Raw genomic sequence first — 20,555 nt, forward strand, 5'->3', positions numbered from 1 at the left:
TTGCTTTTAACAGGTAACATAAGACATCTTTTCTTTCCTTTTTGGGAGGTGGACTTCAAAGTCAAAATATGTCCCATACAGTAGTTGAATGTTATTACAACATCTACTGAAGTATTGTAGTACCTTTAAGAACAATGATGAGTTACTTCTACTTAACATTACTCTCCTACATACTGGAGGCAATCATTTCACTTTCTTTTTGTTCCATTAATTTGATCACTCACATTTCTTTGCAGATTTAGCTCCCTCTTTCCCAGTTGCAACATCATGTTTTCCACAAATAAATGGATCCATAATTAATTTGTTGCTTATTCTTGTAAGATTTTGGATGCAGGACTATTTATTGTAACAGAGCATTTTTACACCGTCGTACAGTTTTTTCTTATTCAATAACAAAATGCAATGAAAATGACATTTTAGTTCATAAATATCTATTTTATTCTGCAATTCTTCAAAACCGAATACACGCAAAGTATGCTAACAACTGAAGAACAGTATGGCACAAATAAATGTACAAAGAAACTACAGTTTAACACATGGATTGGCACAAGATTTAAAATATGGCAATGATACATCAACTGTGTGATGAGGCTACAAGCAGCAATGACCAGGCAACATGATCTTCTGGTGGAGCACTGATAAATGTCATGGGAGATCATGTGTGCTGTTGTTACATTTTATTATGGAGAAACATGTGCTTCTCTTTTCCAAAGTAATTTTATCATTTTACGAGATAACTTATTCAATCAGTGAACAGTAATCGCAGTTTTCTCTCACAGTAAGTCTTGCCTTCTAAACTATAGGCATGCAAATACTGAACATAAACTGTAACATCTAAAATGAAATGGCTGGGGAAGCCCTGTAACGATGACAAGTGGTCCCTTGGTTAACTGTACATGCTGCAGTCTAACAGAGATTCTCCCATAGGGGCTGGGAAGTTAGTCTTGTGATCAGACGGGCGGACAGAGGTTAGGGGTCAACCCACGTATAGCCTGAAAACACAAAAGCCTTTTTTTTCTCAGCATAATTCATCGGGAAGGAGCTGTGTGCTTCTGTGTTTGTACTGAGCCAAGCGCCCTTTTATTATAAAATCCATGTAGCAGCTCTAAGTGCAGGGTTGGTGGAATAATGTGGTGTAGCCCTTCCCTCTCAGGCCACCCTACCATCAGCGATGTCTGTCAGGTCTGTGCCCCTATTGTTTGGCTTGTGGTCAGGCTTTCCACAATGCAGGACAGCCAGAGGGAACGGGTGCCACGGTCCGACTTGACCTGAGTTTCTCACCAGTTCAGCCACTGCCTTATTGAATTTGCCTGGAAGCTCTCCTTTAGAAACTCACCACATCATGTCAGATAAATAAAAGGGGGATTAGAGGGGACAGCTGTTCCTCTTGCTCTAAGGAAGTAGTCAAACAGCATAAAACAACCAGCATGAAGGCCGACCATGTTCCGCCTGCCACAAAAAAAGAGGAGTCCAGACTGTGGCTTGGTAAAAAAAAGGAATGCTTCCCAAAAACCCTGCATGCAAACTGAATCATGTGATCTACCAAAACCATTCATGCTTCCACAACGCATGGGAGAATTTCACAAATTCAGGATGGGGGAGGACAATGGTCTCAAGTTCATTTGAAGAAAGATCCAGAACTATGGGCTATACTCTTGAGCCGTACTCGTCTTTCTCGCCACCGTTGTATCCAACACCTTTGCTTTTGTCCTGTTCAGCACCAGCTCTAAGGGATAAAAGAACCGTAATGCATTCAGAATTGAATTAAATCTTTAAAAACATGCAATTTGCATTCTTAAATTAAGTATTCTCCCTTAAGCTGTAGATCTATTTCATCATTGACGAAGTTTTTTGTAACTGAGTTCCAAGATATATGAGCAAGAGGTTCGCCGTGTATAAACAGAGATTTGCTTGATGTTTTGTGTTTGTGTAACAAATCATATGGTTATAACTCCGGAAGCCGGATGTAAGAGCCAGAGAAGGAACATTTGAAGATGAGAGGAACATTTGACAGAGTTTAATGCTGACAGCGTGCCAGAAACCCATCTGTGGTGATAATGTCATTCAGACTTACATCTCCAAATGTGGACTTAGCATCATTAGCATAAAGAAATGAAAAAGGGGAAGTGATATCCACTGATGGGGAGAGACAGCTTCAACCCTCTGTAGAGCTTCTAATATTTCTGCATTTTATCTCAAAGACATTTTAAGATACCATATATGAAAGCAGATGTACCTACAATGTATGATGTCTTTAAACAACTTCAGCCTAAAGATGCATTTTTAGATATTTTGTTTGAGATTTGTTCATTTCACCATCACAATCACAACAACTGTATAATCTCCCTGTCAGGTTTTAATTTGAAGACTATGAAAAACAATATATTAACTATAGACTCTGTCAGGTCTTTTTATCTTAAATTTTGTCTAAACTTTCTTTAATTCTATTTCAAATCAGTAGTTAAGCCACTGAAGTTTTAGATACATTTATATTTTCATCCTCTCCCTATTTTTTTCCTTCTGAATGTATGTAGGAGTAATCCAATGGTTACATAGCACCAACACGAACATTTTCTTTGTGGGTTTGGATTGTCACATACTTCAACATTAAAAGATTAACCTATCATCCCTTCGGTTCCTATCAAAATAGCAAACCATTTCATCCATCTCATGTTTATTACAAACAGCTTTAGTTGTCTCTTGAAGTCACACAGCAATGCAAGCCAAAGTCAGTATTCCCAGGGCACTAGTCTTTTTTAGAAAACCACATTTGTACCAAGTTGGCTCATAATTTATGCATCGTCATTGTCGAGAATGAGGGCGGCACAAGTGATTGCATGTTCCCAAACATCTCAACTAATGAGGACACAAGTCCTATAAAGTCTTTGATTCTTATTTTTTTTTAAACCCAATGTTTGAGTCAGTTAAGGTTAACTACGTTCTTGAAATACCCATTGCAATCGTACACTTTATAGAAACAGTAAACATATCTTCCCACCTAAAATAAATCATTGAAAATCTAAATTTGTGAGCTTGGATTCAGACAGACCAATGTCCTCAAATGGACACCAGGTTTGACAAACAATTCGCTAGCTTTAGTCTATGTAATAATGATGGGAATGATGACAGTACTGGAGATCAACAAATTTAGCTGTTGTCTTGATTTGTTGTTTTTGCCCTTTGCTTACCTTTTCTGCTTTAATAGACAGCACAATAAAGAGACAATAAGAACAAGTCCCAGAGCAGAGCCTGCCAGAATGGTAACCAGTAAACCTGCAGAGCATGAAGCAACACAAGCAGAGAGATTATGTGATGATCAGTGTGTCACAATCTTCTCCATGTTTTCATGTGCAGAACTATGTGTGAATGTGTGGTAGTTTTGTTATTATTTTAAAGCAGTAATATATTGTTGTAAATTAAAACAATAGGCTAAATATTCAACTTTTAATTGTATTATTTATGCATTTTTTGTTATGTTAGTATACACCACACTAATGTATCATAGGATGCTCTATGCAAAATATACATGTATCCCCTCAAATGGTATGGTTTAGTTTGTTCATCTATCAACACAAGGCCATCATTCCTGATAGCATTTTCCATTATTAACAAGTTAACTAATTCAGATGAAGAACAGTTAGGTTTAACTATGATGTTGTGCTATTTGTTAGAGCTCTACAAAGTGAGTGCTGCTTATGAAATTGAAGAAAAAATACAGGAAGGAAGGAAGCGCAAAATATACAAAAGCAACATACCGGTGTTTATCCAAGAAAGGTCAGCTGAGTGACAGAGAAACAGGGAGAAAAAGAAGGTGAAAATAGAAAAATAGACACCTAGTATATGGAACCAGTTGGAGAAGAGCTTAAATGTGTAAGATAAAACAACATTTTCTAACTTAAATGTATTTTAACAAACATGCTGACAGTAAAGACACTCATAGTGGCGGAAAATATGTTACCTCAACGATCTGTTCTAACTAGATGTCAGTAAATCATCTCAGCCATGTGCTAAGACATTCCTGGATTGGTCATATTGGCACGCAATTTGAGAATGCTTCAATATTAAGTCTTATTCCAGGCACTTTCATACATTGTTCCCAGTGTATGCTGCTGGGAACTCCAGCCCTGTGTGTTTCTGAAAAAGACTACATTTTATGTTCACAGTGAAGGGTGCAAATGTAGCAGGGAATAAATCTGCCATTTTTCGATTCTTGTAAATTGCTTTTATTGAAAATAGGTTCCCGTAAACAGTATCAGTTCCTTTAATGTTGTAAATGACATTTGAAGAGAAGAACAAATTGTAAGGCATGTCATGTAATGCGCTGAAGCTCTTGCAAATTCTTTTGGTTTAACTGCATCTCTATACTGTGCAAGACAGTAATTACTAGTAAAGCTCCATAATCACCACACTATAAAACTGAACTTGCTGTACTGCATATTATATATATATTCTTCTGCAGACATTTTCTGTACTATATGTAGCTTGATGTATATAAATCTCTAAGCGTGGAATGTATGCTTTGCAGCAGTTTATTTTAAAACAAGTCATGGCAAGGCAACATATACAAACAGACCTAAAGCCCACTGTGAGAAAGTAAAAGTTTCTCATTTTTGTAGATTTTCGTGACAGAAATCCACTTTGAGTTTGATTTATTATTACAATATAAGCTTGAAGCACTGAGCACAATCACTGGTGATGACTGGTTATGCATTGGCGTATGTTTTGCAAAAAAAAACATAACTACAGTAAGTTACAACTTTTTCTGTTAGAAATGTTATTATAATGAAGTGTAGAAAAAATAATTTAATGTTAAATACATTTGTAAGAAAGATGGGTTAAAAAATTGCAGGGCCTCGCATTTTGTTACACACAAATCATGTCTGCTACACAAAGTGACATAATGTGAGATGCAACTATGCCAGGAATCTCTCTAGTCTTCCCACTCCATTGGCAAAAGCCAAGGATGAGGATAACCCTGGCTGTGTGGTTTCCTGGGAACAGTAGCAAGCGGGAAGATACCATAGTTTTTCCCTGGCACACTTGGTTTAATTGCTGTGGAAGTCTTTTGCTTATTCATCAAGGCTTTTGTTAAGGAGCGATTTAACTCGAAAGCCTCATCTGTTGGCCGTCCACGAAGAATGTTTCTGATAGTGGGGAGGGCTAAGTCTGACTTACAGTCCAGGTAGCTCTTTAGATTGAGCTCTGGAAAAGCTTTATCTCTGAGAGCCTGAACCAGCTGATTCTCAGCGTGAGACAGCTTGAGCTGATTAAAAACGTTCTGCTCCAGTGAGATGTAGCACAATGCATCGTCAGCCAGCCCAAGCTTTCCCACAGGGTGGTGGTTCTGGCTCTTCTTCCGCAAAGATGGATTGAGCGTGTGTTGTTTGGATTTGGCTGGAGAGTGCTGGTTCTTGAAGTCTTTCTTCTTGCCATGGAGCTTCTCTGAGCCACTTGGTAGGAGTTGATGGAGCCCTTCATCAGCGAGGTCTGCTAGGTCACCAACAAGCAGCTGCTGAACGATTCGCTTCCTCGTGAGGGGAGATGTGACTGTAAAAGTACCTTGCAGTCCTCTGCCTGCATCGACACACAGCCAATCACAGCTTGTTAACCATCCCAGCCTGTTTGATATTTCTTGGAAACGACTTTGGGCCTTCACACCCAGCATGCAACAGCACGGCCTGTAGTGTTAAACCTTAAAGCACAAGCCATCGCCGCCGATGAAAGATAAAAGCAGAGGAATCCACACTGCCATGTCAAAACATGTGCTACTGGGAAAGCATAGCTCTGAGGGGAAGCTTTGGAAATGCGGAAAGCATGCACATTCATACCACACTGCAGCATATGGAGCTAAATACCATACAGTGTGGTACACCAGTCAACCACATAAAAGGTAACGCTTTAAAGACCAATTTAGGGGCTGCACACTTCTCAGCATGTCAAAGGGAACGGTTAATTTGTTGTGTCTTAAAAGATGGCCTACTTTCCAAGAAGCTCATCAAAATCAATCAAGCTTTAAGTTGTTTAAGACAGACATCCACGTGAAAGCTCAACAACAAGCAGGTGTTAGCGAACAAGTGAGACAGCCCTGAAAAGTGCCCATACATCATTTAAACCTGTCCTTTTTGCAACTTTTAAAGCAGTGCAGAGGCATTATGTGTCATTTATGTGACCTTTGCATTTATGCTAAAACAAGTAAGCAAGCCCATGAAGACAATACTTACCCTCTTTAAAAGATACCAGCACCACCCGGCTGTCGGCAAGCTGTGGTCTCCTGAAGTTTCCATTCAGAGGCACGGGGGATGATTCCTGGGCATGGGAGGAGTAGAGGGCTGTTGCCATGTCTAAAAACTAAAGACACCACAAAACAAAAGCATTTTAAGCACAGAGATTTTCCACACCAATTAAAGTTTAATGTAAAGGGGCAGACTGTATTAAAATGTCTGTAAAGATGATTTAGGAGCACCTGTTTTCGAGAAATTGTGACATGATTCCTGAAAACTGTCCACAGGACACTGGGATAGCACGGAGGAGTAGTCAGGGACCCGTCGTAGCGGAAATACTCATCCAAACGTGCCGGCAGCATTGCTCTGATGTTGAAACCCGGCACCTGCACTCGCTGATCTGCCAGGACAAGTTTGTGTAACTGATTAATAACTAGTCACGTCAGAATGAGAGTTTATAGATTCTGAACCCCAAAACACAGAAAAAAAGACTTTGTTTCACAAAGGTAGCTGATATTGTTCACTACTCAAAACTTATATTCAGTGTGGCAAAACTACAAGCGATAATAATGACGTATGACTCACCCCTGTATTTAATACCGTTTATGAACCTCAGAAACTGTTCAAAGGTCGGACTGAACTCTCCAACCTGCATGACAAACAAAGTTAGATGGTTTCTGTTCCATTCAAATCAACAACTCACCGCCCCCGATCCCACAACGTCTCACCTCGATCAGGACACCCAGCACAGCCAGGCCGTCAGATTTGTCTACAGCCATGGACATATTGGGATACTTGTCTGAATTGAAGTGAACTACATGCATCTGTGAAAGACAAGGGGAAATATGTAAAGACCCTGTGGAAGAATTCAGAAAAAAAAAAAATCATAAAGTTACAAGAGTCAAAACCTTGAGTTTGTTGTGCTTTTATTAATTCATGGTTGAGATCTAATAACAAATTGATATTATATTATAAGATAAAATGTTCTTGTGCATCTGTTCCGATTTTTTACTAAAGCACATTTTCTTTGTGTAATTGCCATGCAGTAGTTTCATGAAGCCTGAAGGAACGACTAGCGGTTAATTGTTGTCACTATTATAATACATGCACAGTAGATGTTAATTGGATTGGAAATAGCAGGTGGTGTTCAGGGGATGTAACAAGGTGGGAAGTGTAAGACAAGTGATAATGCTGGAGATGTATTACAGGCATACATAAATGCCAGACTGTCAGTTTGTTTGGTCGATTCTGTTTAGTTCAACAGAAAGGCATGTTAGTCATTCTGGCCAAATATGACGCAACTGTATCTACAGATGTCCTTCTCGTATGGGAATTAAGGGTAGACATTTGAACTATTTCTGGGACATTTCCTATCAGTCCTCCCTCCATAACAACATGCCATCAAGGAACTGTGGTTCTGGAGTATGGAGCGACTTGAATAGATGCATGTCCTTGACGAGTCCACTCAGAGCTTCAGGACAACCGCAGCACTTTACATGTGGCTATGCTGCAGCTGAGGCATGGACACATAAAAGGAACCCAGGTTGCAACCATTTCAGCTCCTGTCCACTATAATTCAAATGAAACCAATTCATATAAAAGTCTCCTTTTTTGGTTCATATTGTAAAAAGACTTTTAAACTTCACTCTCTGCTTTACTTCAAGTACCAAAGTATATAGAGCAAACTGGTGTGTGAGAAGTGCTTACAGGGCTTGACACATTAAATAGCACAGACAACCACTCATTTCCAGAGGTGGTTGAAAGCCAAAGCACATAATAGTCTGCTACACTAATGCCTTTAAACCCTGCAGAAATAAGACAAACTGTCAGACTGTACATACTGAGGCTGAGTGGAATTATGTCTTTGCTTTAAGTGTGTGCGACCCAGTCAGAAGATGCGCTTATTTGATAGGTATGATTTATTTTGAAAAAAAACAAAAACCTATGACCTTAAATTGCCTCCTCTTTATAACCTAAGGACTCAAAACATGTTTACTGTTAAAAAACGTCTCACTCTCAAACTTCCCCCTATCAGATTGCTTTCCTTTTATTTTGTATCTATTTGTTTTCCTTAACTCACTAACTATGCTTCACATTGCTACAACTCTTAATCCACATGTTGACGTTATATTTCCCACCAAAGAGAAAAAGTAACTATTAATTTGTACTCTTTGTGCTTTTGTGTGTGCACTTATAAATAAATATATAGAGACTATATAATTAAAGTTGTCTGTGTTTCTACAATTGTCCATTGTTAAAGGCTGTTCTGTTTAAAAAAACAACTAAAATGTAGATTATAAAAAACACTTATAGGTCACTTTAATTAGAAAGTGTTTTGTACATGTATCCAATTAGAACTTTAAAGTCAATCAAACAATAAAGTGGAAGATGCACAGTAAGCCTTTTCTAACTTTTGTCTGACTCAATGCCTGCCACAGTGTCAAGAAACTGGAACAGTGATATGCAGATGCAGAGCTTTTAGCCTGAGCAGCGTCTGGAAGCCTTGAGGGAATCAGTCTCTTTAAATCCTCTGCCAATCAAGTCATAACGTATTAGGTCATTTGTCAGAGACTGTCAACTGACGCTGCAGATGTGAAATACCTTATCGCTGATAACAAACCACACATTGACTCCTTTTTTATAAAGTAAAGAAGCAACACTACAGCATAGCCTACACCATTACAAGAAAAACAGTTCTGCATATAAATGTCGTTAAAAGTCAAGTATTATAAGCAGAAAGTACTTCTAAAGTTCAAAGTAGAACAATTCAGAGTGTTGTATGCATCATACTATACTGAAATTATTTGTACTTTTAGTATAGGGTGGTGTATTAAATGGATCATATTATATAAGTGTAACACTTAAAATCTTAATCTGTAAAGTGAATATAATGTATGAAAAGTGTAGTAAAGAAAAAGTATGTTGTTGCAAAAAAACACATTAGTACACAATATCATATTTGTACTAATATATAAAGGTACTTTCAAATAGCATCTTCTCTATCAATAGTGGGTTGTGGTAAGACTAGCCGTGTGTGTGGTTTACCTCTGCTGCATACTGCTTACTGTTCACCGTGTGCTCAGAGCCTGCAGGTCTGCTGGACGAGCCCCAGTGGAAATGGAGTTGAGCTGCAGTGTAGCGATGAGGCAGGCTGGAGATGTGCATCTTGGAGGGCAGCGATATTTGTACTGTGGATCAGGAGACATGCAAACCCACAATACATAACAGAGCAGGGTAGGGGTTACTTCAATTAACATCAGGGAATCAAAGAACATCAACTTAAACCAGGGGTATCAAACTAATTTTAGTTCAGGGGATACATACAGTCATCTCTTATCTCAAGTGGGCAAAAACAATAAGACAAGTAAGTGATTTTTTAACAACTGTATGCCTCAGTGTATCAATTACACATGTGCATTACAACCTACAGATCACAGTGTATCTACAAAGTCACAGGTACCTGAAACTGAACAAAATAGTATTTTACTTTATTATAAATATTTTAAATTCATTTCCACATCTGTGTGGTAAATCTGTCAAACTTGAATTGACACACCACCATACTGTACAAACTAAAGTGAGGACTATTAGGGAAGAAGGTTAAAGTAATACCCCTGCTTTTCTAATGTATGAAATGTTTACATACATAATATATAAAAAGTTGTACAAATTGCAGTTAATGTCTTCTCTGTAATCTTTACACTTTGCAAAGTCATCCCGCGGGCTGGATTGGATCCTCAGGCGGGTGGGCCTTATGTCTGACACTCCTGACTGAAACTTAATCTAAAGTGAGAAAGTCAGCATGGCCTGCTCTTGGCTTCTGCAAGGGTAAGCTACGTGACTTCAAGTTGAATGACGCAGGGCGCTTTCCACATGTTCGTCAGTGTGTGACAAATGCTTACAAGAGAAAAACCTATGTCAGCTTATCCCACACACACACGTCTGGCTGATGATGCCACTTAGCCCTTAGAATTGAGGCCCGTCAGTCATGCACATATAAGCATTTGTCTGGTGGTCTTTGCAGATAATAGTTACTTTGGGTAGACATTACATGTATGTTTTGGTGTTGAGTTTTCCACTGACATTTTTCATTTCAGCTTCTGCATCCTGCTTAAAGTAAGAACCTAATGACACCAGTTCTTCAGCACACTGTTTAGAGCCATAGTTCAAACAACCTCACTGAAACTGTTTTTATCTTCAAAGGAAACTAAATCATATAACATTTAAGTATAATTTGATGGAATCATCATATTCATCTGCCAGTCAAGTCATATAAATATTTTATTCTCTGGCACAAGGGGCATGGTTTTCTATTTTCTAATTGCTATATTTAGCGTATAAATGTCAGACTGTGTTCTGTATGGATATCGATCATCAAACCAAAGTTGTTCTTTTCTTTTGTTAAAATGCCCAGGAGAGTCAGAAGAGATGACTAATCACAGCTCATATTTTCCCAGTCAAAACATGGGGCTCTTTCTTTGGCTGAAAGGGCACCTCAGATAATAAGAGAGAGATTATGGTAAATTGCAGTGGCAAATGCAGAGAGAAGATCCTCCTGTCATTTACTTAAGGTTGACCCAGAAATAACTGTATGTCTCGAGGGCGAAAAGTACCTCCTCCACTTTTATCTAGGACCATTTGCAATGAATACAATAACTGGTGCGAACCTTGGCATGCACTTAAGCTTAAACACTTGCTTGGTTAATAAAAGTTTTGTTATCTGTAATTAAATTAGTTTAAAATAAACATTTACTTTAATATATGTAATTTGTTGATAACACTAATGAATTATACTCACCAGAATGCCCATTATTTCCAAGTGTCAGCTGCTCATTTGGCAACAGGTTGTAGTTTTGGATCTCGATTGGACGTAAAGTTGGGTCGAACCTTAGCAGCTCTGACTTGATGTCTATGGGAGACTGGAACGCTCCCCCACAATATGGATAATGTTTGGACCAGTGGTGCTCTCCTTCTGGCCCTGCAACAGCATCAATGTAAATGATAACCAATCAAACATTATCATCTGCCCCTTAATCAAACTCAAATGTCACATCAAAAGCTTGAGAACACAGTGGAAATATACTGAATGTCTTTTCAAAAATTGAACATAGGTGGGAGAAGTACTCAGATCTTGTACTTGAGTAAAAGGTAGAGTGTAGGAATACTCTGTTACAAGTAAAAGTCCTGAGTCCAAAAGATTAATCAAGTAAAAGTACAAAAGTATTAGCATCAGAAAATAATTATTGTACCAAAAGTAGAAGTACCAACTGGTCCATTTCAGAATAATATATATATTATATTTTCATTATAATTGTTGATGGATTAATGTGGCAAAGGTGCAGCTAGTTTTAATTATTTTGTCTACTGCAGGGTAGCTTATGAATGTTACTCCTAATCGAAAACTGTAATATATAACTATATCTACAAAATGAATGCATTCGAGTAAAAGTACACAATTTACCCCTAAATTGTAGAAGTGCAAGTATCTCAAAATGTTACTTGAGTAAATGTACTTAGTTACTTCCCACCACGGAAATTAAACTAAGACAATTTAAGATATTTGAAGTGTTTCCCAATGTGACGTTGAATATGCGGATGATACAAAAATGGGCCGGGTATTGTTATTACCCTTCTGAAATCTTGATCTGTAATCAAGGTCAAGTGTTGTTATTATCTATGCACAAGGCAGCAAGGGACAGGCCGGTGGCTTCTCTTTTGGTCCTTTCTAAAGTAGCTGTAGTGAGAAGCAGACAGTTTTTGCAGGGAAAGCCAGTGAGAACACTGTCTCTCTCCAAATGAGAGGTTTCTATAAAGCACAGGACACTGAAAATGGCCACTTTGGTCGAAAAAGTCATGCAGTTTACAAAGTGACCTCAGCGGCATGAGGGTGTCTCCCAATGCTGTGACTGCTTGGCCATAGCCTTGGAGATTTAAAAGTAATTGAGAAAGACAAAAATAAAATAGGGAAGCTCTTGGTTTCTGATATTTGAATTCACTGTATTCACTGTAGTGTATGGATTCATGCTGAGTGTTTCAAACATGCTCAGTGAGGCTAATGGTTTGTGTACTGAACCCAATCAATTCTGAAATAACATAATTGTACGTGAAAAGCAAATGACCACAAAGACCCCAAATGTCCCAGATGTCACCACTTCTGCATATTTGCCACTTTTGACTATGTACCCAGACTTCAATTAAATATCTACCATTCACCAAATGCCAGCTGACCATGGTTAAATATGAATGACGCAGCATGAGGCCGGCCCCGACCCCACTGTCTTTCATGCAAATGTGGATTCATTTTACAAGACATGTCAAAAGAAATCAAGTGAACTTGTGAAATCACTGAACACTTGTTTGAAGCAAAGTTCAATCCAGGCAAAGCCTCGCTAAGCTAAGGAAGAAGGTTAGTCTCATGGCTACAATTAGTCAGTGTCCACTTCATTAGCGGTTTTAATGAGACACAATCTGCCCCTTAATAATGGCCCTCAGGATGCTTTGTCGGCCCCTTTGCAGTCCTTGCTAGAGTGATTGTGGGTGTTTACAAAATAAACGTGGGTCTTTTCCTATGAGAAAATAGTGTTAAATATAACAATTTATCATTGTATCAACCAAACATCAATGGTGCGGGTAATACAAAAATAGTGGAGAAGGCAGAGCTAGTCATCACTAGCATCATTTATTTTACTCTAATGTTAATGTGCACTGTGTTGTACTCTGCCTGCAGGTGTAGTGTTGAGGTGGAGAAAGATCCTATGAGTCAGCTGTGCCCCCATCGACAGAAAGTGCTACCAGCCCTCAAGACCATACTGACTACTATGACAAGGCCTGTTGGTGGTTTGACCTGTAACTGAGGATGAATCCACCACGCTGAACCTCAAAAAGTGCCAGAGATAATTATTTTTATATTACATCCTTTCTTAGCAGACATCACAGGCCTCTCCCCGATGTTGACTCAGATGTTATTATTAAAATAACAAAGGTGTCTATTACGGCAAAGTTAAGATACTCCCTTTAATTGACACACAAATTAAATATTTTCCTAATCTAATTTTCCATTATTGGTTTAAGTTTTTTTTTTTTCATTTTCCAAAATGTCTACAGGTAGGAAACCACCAGTGTGAATAGAATCCACAAAGGGCCATGTTATTCCATTAATGACAAGCCAGTGCTGTAATCAGCCTTTCTTAGAGGTCCGAATTAAACACGTCACATTTCCTCTAACTGTAATTGTTTGACCACACATTAATATGCAGGGAAGCAGTTCTTTTCTTACCAAGCCCTGATTTGCATGTGAAAGGATTTGCACACAATAAAATAACAAGGACATGAGGTTTGAAAAATGATTCATGTAGTCAACAGTCTGTTTTATATTTGACCAAAGCATATGTTAGGAAAAAGTAAACGTAACTTCTTCGCCTCGCTACTTATTGGTTTTAACGTTAAGTCCCTGAATGCAACAGACTTTCGGGAAGCAGTAACACAATGACAAGAGGTCAAGCTCTGAGCGCAGTTTATGTAAGAGTTTGCCCATAGACCTTAAGGCGTGATGCAAAAGCAGTCAACCACTTATGAAATGTTGTAATTATAGAGACTGTAATGAACTCTAGAGTTACACGGGCTGACATAGAGAGAGAGAGAGATGTCAGAACTGGTTGTCTTTGTAGGTCAAACAAGGGTCACAGAGCGTTTTTTTCCCCATGCATTGGATACTGTTTACAGTTACATTGTTTGTGGCATTTTTAGCTCAAAGCACTGCTCTGGGTGTTTTACAACAGTAACATCTTCTCTGAGATATTTCCTTGAGATTTGTCTCAAATGTAATTCAAATTCACATTGGTAATGCTCCTTTAAGGTTAGAATACCACCATGCTGATAAAGACATTCAAGTGCAAATGGTCAGCAGTTGAGAACTGGATGCAAATGCCCTTTTAATATCTTCTATTAACAAATGATGAGGAAAATATTAATCAGACTTACCATTGTACGTCCATTTTGCACCTGAAACAAAGAAAGACAATTGTCTCACTGTACATTGAAATACATTGGAATAACTTCCCACCAGTTAAAGGAGGCAGCATGAGTCATAAAGTCATTATATAAACAACAACAATTACTAAACCATACATTTAGAAGAAACATCCAAAGTAAAGTTGTGTCACCCATATTCAATGTGCAGAGGTGCAGGTGGATAGTGACACCTGCAAGAAAGCATCTTTTCTGCTCTGCCAAATTGCCCAAATAAGTTTAATCTGCAAAGTTCTTTTAAAGTATTTGCATCATGTACTTTTTGCACGTCTTTTAAAGATCTTACCATGCAGCACCGCGAGGAATGTCAGCTGTAGTAAAACAATAGGTGTGAAGCTCACAGAGTGCATCTTGATCGCCGGAGCCCTCCCTCGTGCGGCAGTCTGACGTTAACACGGTGCAGAGCAGCAGCTGGGAGCACCGGAGTGCGAGCCTTCAAACCGGCTTTTATACCCATCACGTTGTCAGCTCCATTGTAGCCCGCGCTGACGTCAGAGCAACAACAAAACCAGCCTCCAGATCCACCGACGGTGACAGCGCGAGGACTGCACCGCAGCCAAGAGAAGTCACTCATGTTGGGCGCAAGCTGCAGGCGGGCGAAGATGTGGGAAATGCTGAGTGGCGTGCACGTGCCACTTGTTAGGCTACGTGCGACCCCTTCGGATTTTGTGACGCTATGGGTCAAAAAGGGTAAAGTGTGAGGGCTCTACAAGACACACCTGCACACACTGTAAACAACTCTTTAAAATATCTGCCACCCTAACATAATACTAATTTCAATCAACATTTTCTGATCAAAGCTATCAAAATACAATATGACTTTTGTTATATTTCTTAATGTTTTTAATGGGTTTTAACTTAAAAAGTAAAAAGTCTGAGTTGTTAAATTACCCCACTGCACCAGCAACAATTGAAATGATAGAGCTGAAATAACTAATAAAAAAATGACTCATATATACCACAAAAGTACTAACATATCACAACTAACCTAGTGTCATTATGCATTTCTTTGAACTGAGTCTTTCTTTGCATTTCTTTACTCAAAAATGTGTTGCTGTTTGTTTCTTCACTAATTGGATGAATGATGCATGTGCAAAATTACTTCCCACATCAGCTAAGGGGTGTGTGAAGGCGTGAGGAGTGTCTCACCTTTAATCTAAATTTAAGATATAAACTATATGTTAGTTTGGAAGATGATAGAGGTCTAAAATGCAACTTACACAAGTGTGTTTTGGGGGGAATAAATCTTGGATTTGGGATTTTTCAATTAAGGGAGAAGGAAAACATGTAATGTTTAACAAGGAAAAACCATGTCAGGCAAAATCTATAAACGTATTAGTTGGAGTACAAGACACAATTATCTTTTTTTTTTTAAACCTTGGCTCATGATAAGGATTATCATTTATTACAGATGAAAGCCTTACGTTGTGAGAAATGAAAGCTGATGTGAATACATAACTATGATACCAAAATAAGAAGATAAACTTTCTTCTCTCTGGGGTTACTCTGCAACATGGACAACAGGATTGAACTTACTCAAAACTATGTTTGTAGTCATTTTTATTTCTTTAGTTTTGTTGACAACTGTCTTATTGACCTGCATAACAAATAAAAAAACTGCAATTTCACTGAAATATCCTCACATATGCTTAATTGTGTGTGTTGCTGTTCTGGAGCAGGTATCGTGTTTAACTAGAGCCGAACTGTTCCCTAAATGAGGTGTGAGGTCTTTCAAACAACACCCATCCAAACACTATTGCTTTATTGATCTTGTACTCGGTTTACACTCTGATATAAAAAAAACCATCACTTATGTTCTCTATAGTAAAGGCAATAAAAGAAAAAAAGAAGAAGCCTATCCCTGCAGTTAACTTTTGTTTCGATTGCAGCTGTCACCATTAGGGAAATGTTGGTCCAAAGGTCAGTAATGACAACCCACTCCCACTGTAGTTTACAACCCTGCCTCACTCCAGAAGAGACAGCTCGAAGACAAGCAGCAAGATGAGGCACTTGTTGTTTTTGGCTTTAGTTTTTGCTGCATTTGAAATCAGCAATTCGATTCCAGGTACATCAATCTCTTTTTCTTCTCCATTTAAATGTGTAACTAGAGAATGGTTTAATTAGTTTATAGAGGTTTACATTTCAGAATAGGCCATGCTAGCACACAGGCTCGTCAAATGCTAGCGTTGTGTATTGCTGCTTTTATTTAAGAATATGTTGTTTTAAAAATGTTTCTATAATTGTTTTTATGTTTTATTTTACTTAAATCTAATGTTTCAAAGAGATGAAGTCTCACTTCCGGTCCTTTAATAAAAAAGTGGCGGAAGACTCAATAAATTGGCTGAATCATGTATAGTATTAAAATTATGCCTGTGCCATCAGAAATCAATAGACCTGACGGGGAAAAAGTTTTTAGTACATTACATAAGTCTAGACTCCATCTCTCAGCATGATATAATTGTATTGTTCCTGTTTTTTACCCTGATTTCCATGCTGCAACTTGCAACTGAGGCCCACAATGATTGTCTTTAGCTGTCAAAAAAAGACCAGATGGTATTTACTGTATGTTTACCTTCTAAGAAATGTTATTAACACACTGCTAACGATTGTGATAAACTGACTGGACAATTCCCTTCTCTATAATTCTCAATCTTTTAAACACTGATATCATTTCTGTCTGCGCCTGAACACAATGAGCTTAACCTGAAACCGTTTGAAACCACTTCCTTCAGGTTATATCTATAAAAGGGCGGGAGGACTGAAAATGCACCATAAATGACACATGTTATTGCCCTCATAAAAAGAGGGAGTGGGTATCTGTTGATGGGGTTAGTTAAACATTAGTTTTGTGCTGGAGATTTCTACAGAAACACCTATAACTTACCAAATACTGTACTCAAAAATAAGAGCATAACCTTTGGCATAAAGCATAGCTAACACCATATTTTATTTTTCATCCAACAGATTTCTGTCAATTGGAGCATGATGAAGGCGAAGGCACAAGCTTTACCTTCTCTCTATTTTACGATCCTGTCAAAGATCAGTGCAACCCTTTCCTATACAAAGGCCAAGGAGGAAATGCCAACCGATTCCTGAATGAAAGAGAGTGCATAAGAAACTGTTCCGCCAATGTAGACAGACTGTACCCCATGGATGGTAAGATGGTTTTAAACACTCATAATGAAAGTATAGTAATGTTCCAATTTATTTTGAATTACCACTCACTGTTTCTTAAACACATAAAATGTCTAATGTAAAATCAAAGACCGCTTACTGTACATTTAGATGAACACAGTAGAACAGTAGAGAAAAAAATCCTTCTTCCTATCTGTTGTCTGAGGACTTTGGAACATGAACTGGCCCATAAGGTAGAGTTTTATGACCTAAAGGACCATGAATGGGAACCCTTCATCATCATGATCATGATCATCATCATCATCATCATCATCAGGCGAGGGCGAGAGAAAGAGACTATATGATGAGGGGCTTATTGGCTGTATGGCGGTAACCTACACATAATATCAACTCCATTGCTTTTCTGCTTGTAAATGTATTAGACACAAATAACTTTTTTCACCTTCATTTCTTCGAAGATGGAGGAAAAACACGTCAGGTTGAGTGTTAGCAATACGCCACCGAGTGGTGGAAAGCTAAACTACTTTTAATAAACTGTCGAAGGTTTAATGATATATTCTGCCACCTGCTGTATCAATAGCTTAGAATTGTATAGATAACAAATCCTAACTTTCAAATTAGTCTTATTAATCAGTCGGATCACTGATATGATTAGTAAGGATGATGTTTTATCTTCACAGTGTCCCAAGCTTGCCACTTCAAACATGCTGTTGGTGAGTGCAGTGGCAAGTTTTTGAGGTATTACTACGATTCTGTCCACAACAAATGCAAAAGGTTCCTTTGGTCTGGATGCATCGGAAACGGAAACAGATTTTTTGACCAGGCCAGCTGCAATGCCACCTGTGAGGGCATCCACGGTGAGCATAATCTCTGTTTAATGTACACATTTACTGAAATAATAAAAATATCAAATTATTTTACTGAGTCAATTATACTCTTAAATGTATTACAATGATGTTTTAACATGATGTCAATTGTTTTTGGTAAGATGACGGGAATGAAGCTGAGGAGGAAGAACCGGACACTCCTATTGGTCAGTAGATACTCAAAGAACTCATCCCTGTTTTAGTAAAGTGCATAAAACATGTTTCATATACTTTTATCTGAAAATTATGTTTTAATCTATTAACATGCATCCCGGTCATCTGTCTTCTTCAACAGCAATAATCTGTGGAGTTCTGCTTGCCCTCATTGTTGCGTCTATCATCATAACTGTGACTGTCTTGACCATTCAGTCAAAGTAAGACTGTTTTTCTTTGTCTTCAATCTTACATAATGTGTTATCACTAAAAAGGAAAAGCACATACCTTGCTGTTAATGACTGCTCTCGTCTAATTTTCTTGATATCAATTTTTTTTCTTTAGGAAAAAGAACTCCAAGAACGGGGCAGCAGGGAAAAGAAAAGACCCCCAGTCTGGCTCACCTCTACAAGTTGAGAAGGACATAGAAATGTCATAGACACCTCAATGGCAACATGCAAAGTTACCATTAAATTGGATTTGTATTATAATTATACAGGCCTTGATACTTAACATAACACTTAATCACAGTTCAATTTAGATTTTTTTTAACTGACATATATAATAGCTACAATTGCATTGCAATTTTGATCAATTTTGTATTTTATCACCTACCACTTCTGCAAAGTGATGTTTTTTTAAGTTGAATTTTTCCTGGGAGCTTTCATTCAGCAATCCAAAATAAATCTAATAAGCCATTGTGTAATCAAAAGAAACCAGATTTAAAATCTTAGTAAATTAATTGATTTGTTTGTTTGATTAGAAAACCTTTCTAATTTGGTAATTGATTGTTGTTCCAGGAAAAATGTCAAAGGTTTCCTTTATTCTAGCGTTTTAGTTGTTTAGCTGCTTTTTTCTGCCTTATCTGATTGTAAAATGAAAATATTTTATGACTGTTGCTGGGACAAAACAAGTTAGGATCCAGGAAGTTGTGATGACTGGTTTTAGAAAGGATTTCTCAAAAATTCTATAGACATAATTAATAATTAGTGCAGCCTTAAAATATACACCTATAGTAACTTTAAGGGGAAATATTTCCATTTAAAGCAAGTAGTTTTGTTTTTATGACAAACACACAAGTATAAACAAAAGCAGAACTACATGATTACAAGTTTGGGTACTATTCTGCTTGTGAATGACCACCTTTAATTCTTTGAAAGGATAGTCTTGTAACCATTTGTATGTTTCCAAAACACAACTGCATTAATACTTGGCTCATAGATGTGCAGATTAATGTCTGAAGTCTTCTGTAGGGACGTCCTTATTGTAAACCCAACTCATTAGAGCTGTTTTTGTGGAGTGATGTCCACACACACTTTGTGATTATGTGTACCTAAATGCTCAGCATTTGTGAATCTTTTGTTTTAGTCTGCAAAAATTTCAATATAAAAGTGTCAAAAAACACATTTTACATTTCTCACATGTATTCTAAAACATATGGCTGTGATGTCAAATGGCCATGCTTTGTATTTTGGATAATAAAGCAGTTTTGCCGAACAAAACAATTGAAGGTCATACTTTATTAAAAGATGTTTCAATGCAGTTTGTGATGTATAAATTCATCTAATAATTAATGATCATCATTATAACCTTGTATAACCTTTTACACGGTACCTCTTTAAAATAAATGACTTTCCTTCCTTGGTGGTCAATATTTGGTGTATGGGAAGAAGGTGATATATATTTGATATACGTACGGAGGGGAAAAAAAGGTTTACCGTTATCAAAATGAGTAAGAGGCCCACGGAGAATATGCAACGAAAATATGTCCAAATTAGGGACCTATAAAGTACATCTTGTCTTATATTATATTGTTTGAATCCATTACGGGCGACATATTTAAGCCAACCATTTTCGCCTACATGAATAGGATAATTGTTTACCATCAGTTTTGTCCTAGCCTATAGTGTCATGCCAAAATAACTTCACGTTAATTCTTAATTTAAGAGGAAATAAAGTGTTATTGTGCCAACTAGTTGTGGTTTCCGTATTGCAAAAAGCATGCTAAAGTAGCTAACATGAATGTTAATAAAAGGTGTCCGTTTTAACTGCTTTAACAATTGAACTCACTATTCACAACGTTATCTGTGATCGCCATGGTGATCGGAAACGTAGCGGTTGATCGCTACTACGCATGCGCGAGACTTCTAAG

At 37.8% G+C, this 20,555-nt stretch overlaps 2 protein-coding genes across 4 annotated transcripts; one reads left to right on the forward strand and one right to left on the reverse strand.

Moving 5' to 3' along the window:
• Positions 1–509: 509 nt before the first annotated feature.
• ca12 (carbonic anhydrase XII) lies at positions 510–14,771 on the reverse strand. 3 transcript variants are annotated; one of them, XM_063900488.1, is made up of 11 exons: positions 14,536–14,771; positions 14,202–14,222; positions 11,020–11,199; positions 9,267–9,409; positions 6,950–7,045; positions 6,807–6,870; positions 6,464–6,621; positions 6,222–6,348; positions 3,756–3,779; positions 3,189–3,273; positions 510–1,726 (listed from the first exon to the last, which is right to left on the reverse strand). In XM_063900488.1, exons 1-11 carry the CDS (start codon positions 14,597–14,599, stop codon positions 1,648–1,650), a joined length of 1,041 nt encoding a protein of 346 aa, XP_063756558.1. In that variant the 5' UTR covers positions 14,600–14,771; the 3' UTR covers positions 510–1,647. The 3 variants fall into 3 exon arrangements, with proteins under 3 accessions (XP_063756558.1, XP_063756566.1, XP_063756550.1); XM_063900496.1 differs by lacking the exon at positions 3,756–3,779; XM_063900480.1 differs by lacking the exons at positions 510–1,726; positions 3,189–3,273; positions 3,756–3,779 and adding an exon at positions 4,216–5,574.
• Positions 14,772–16,110: 1,339 nt separating this feature from the next.
• On the forward strand, positions 16,111–20,043 carry si:dkeyp-73b11.8 (BPTI/Kunitz domain-containing protein). The gene is made up of 6 exons (XM_063876821.1): positions 16,111–16,314; positions 17,214–17,405; positions 18,065–18,241; positions 18,373–18,417; positions 18,546–18,624; positions 18,749–20,043. Exons 1-6 carry the CDS (start codon positions 16,251–16,253, stop codon positions 18,840–18,842), a joined length of 651 nt encoding a protein of 216 aa, XP_063732891.1. The 5' UTR covers positions 16,111–16,250; the 3' UTR covers positions 18,843–20,043.
• Positions 20,044–20,555: the final 512 nt, after the last annotated feature.

Source organism: Eleginops maclovinus, chromosome 2, assembly GCF_036324505.1.
Source record: "Eleginops maclovinus isolate JMC-PN-2008 ecotype Puerto Natales chromosome 2, JC_Emac_rtc_rv5, whole genome shotgun sequence".
NCBI classification, from domain to species: domain Eukaryota; kingdom Metazoa; phylum Chordata; class Actinopteri; order Perciformes; family Eleginopidae; genus Eleginops; species Eleginops maclovinus.

Excerpts from the sequence above, each read along its gene's own strand:
- ca12 (XM_063900480.1), bottom strand. The coding sequence starts at position 14,599 with ATGCACTCTGTGAGCTTCACACCTATTGTTTTACTACAGCTGACATTC. Across the intron at positions 11,200-14,201 it reads TGCAAAATGGACGTACAATG|GGCCAGAAGGAGAGCACCAC; the intron begins GTAAGTCTGATT and ends ATGCTGTTGCAG. Across the intron at positions 5,575-6,221 it reads GCTGGTATCTTTTAAAGAGG|GCAGAGGACTGCAAGGTACT; the intron begins GTAAGTATTGTC and ends GTGTCGATGCAG.
- si:dkeyp-73b11.8 (XM_063876821.1), top strand. The coding sequence starts at position 16,251 with ATGAGGCACTTGTTGTTTTTGGCTTTAGTTTTTGCTGCATTTGAAATC. Across the intron at positions 17,406-18,064 it reads CAGACTGTACCCCATGGATG|TGTCCCAAGCTTGCCACTTC; the intron begins GTAAGATGGTTT and ends TTATCTTCACAG. Across the intron at positions 18,418-18,545 it reads AGAACCGGACACTCCTATTG|CAATAATCTGTGGAGTTCTG; the intron begins GTCAGTAGATAC and ends CTTCTTCAACAG.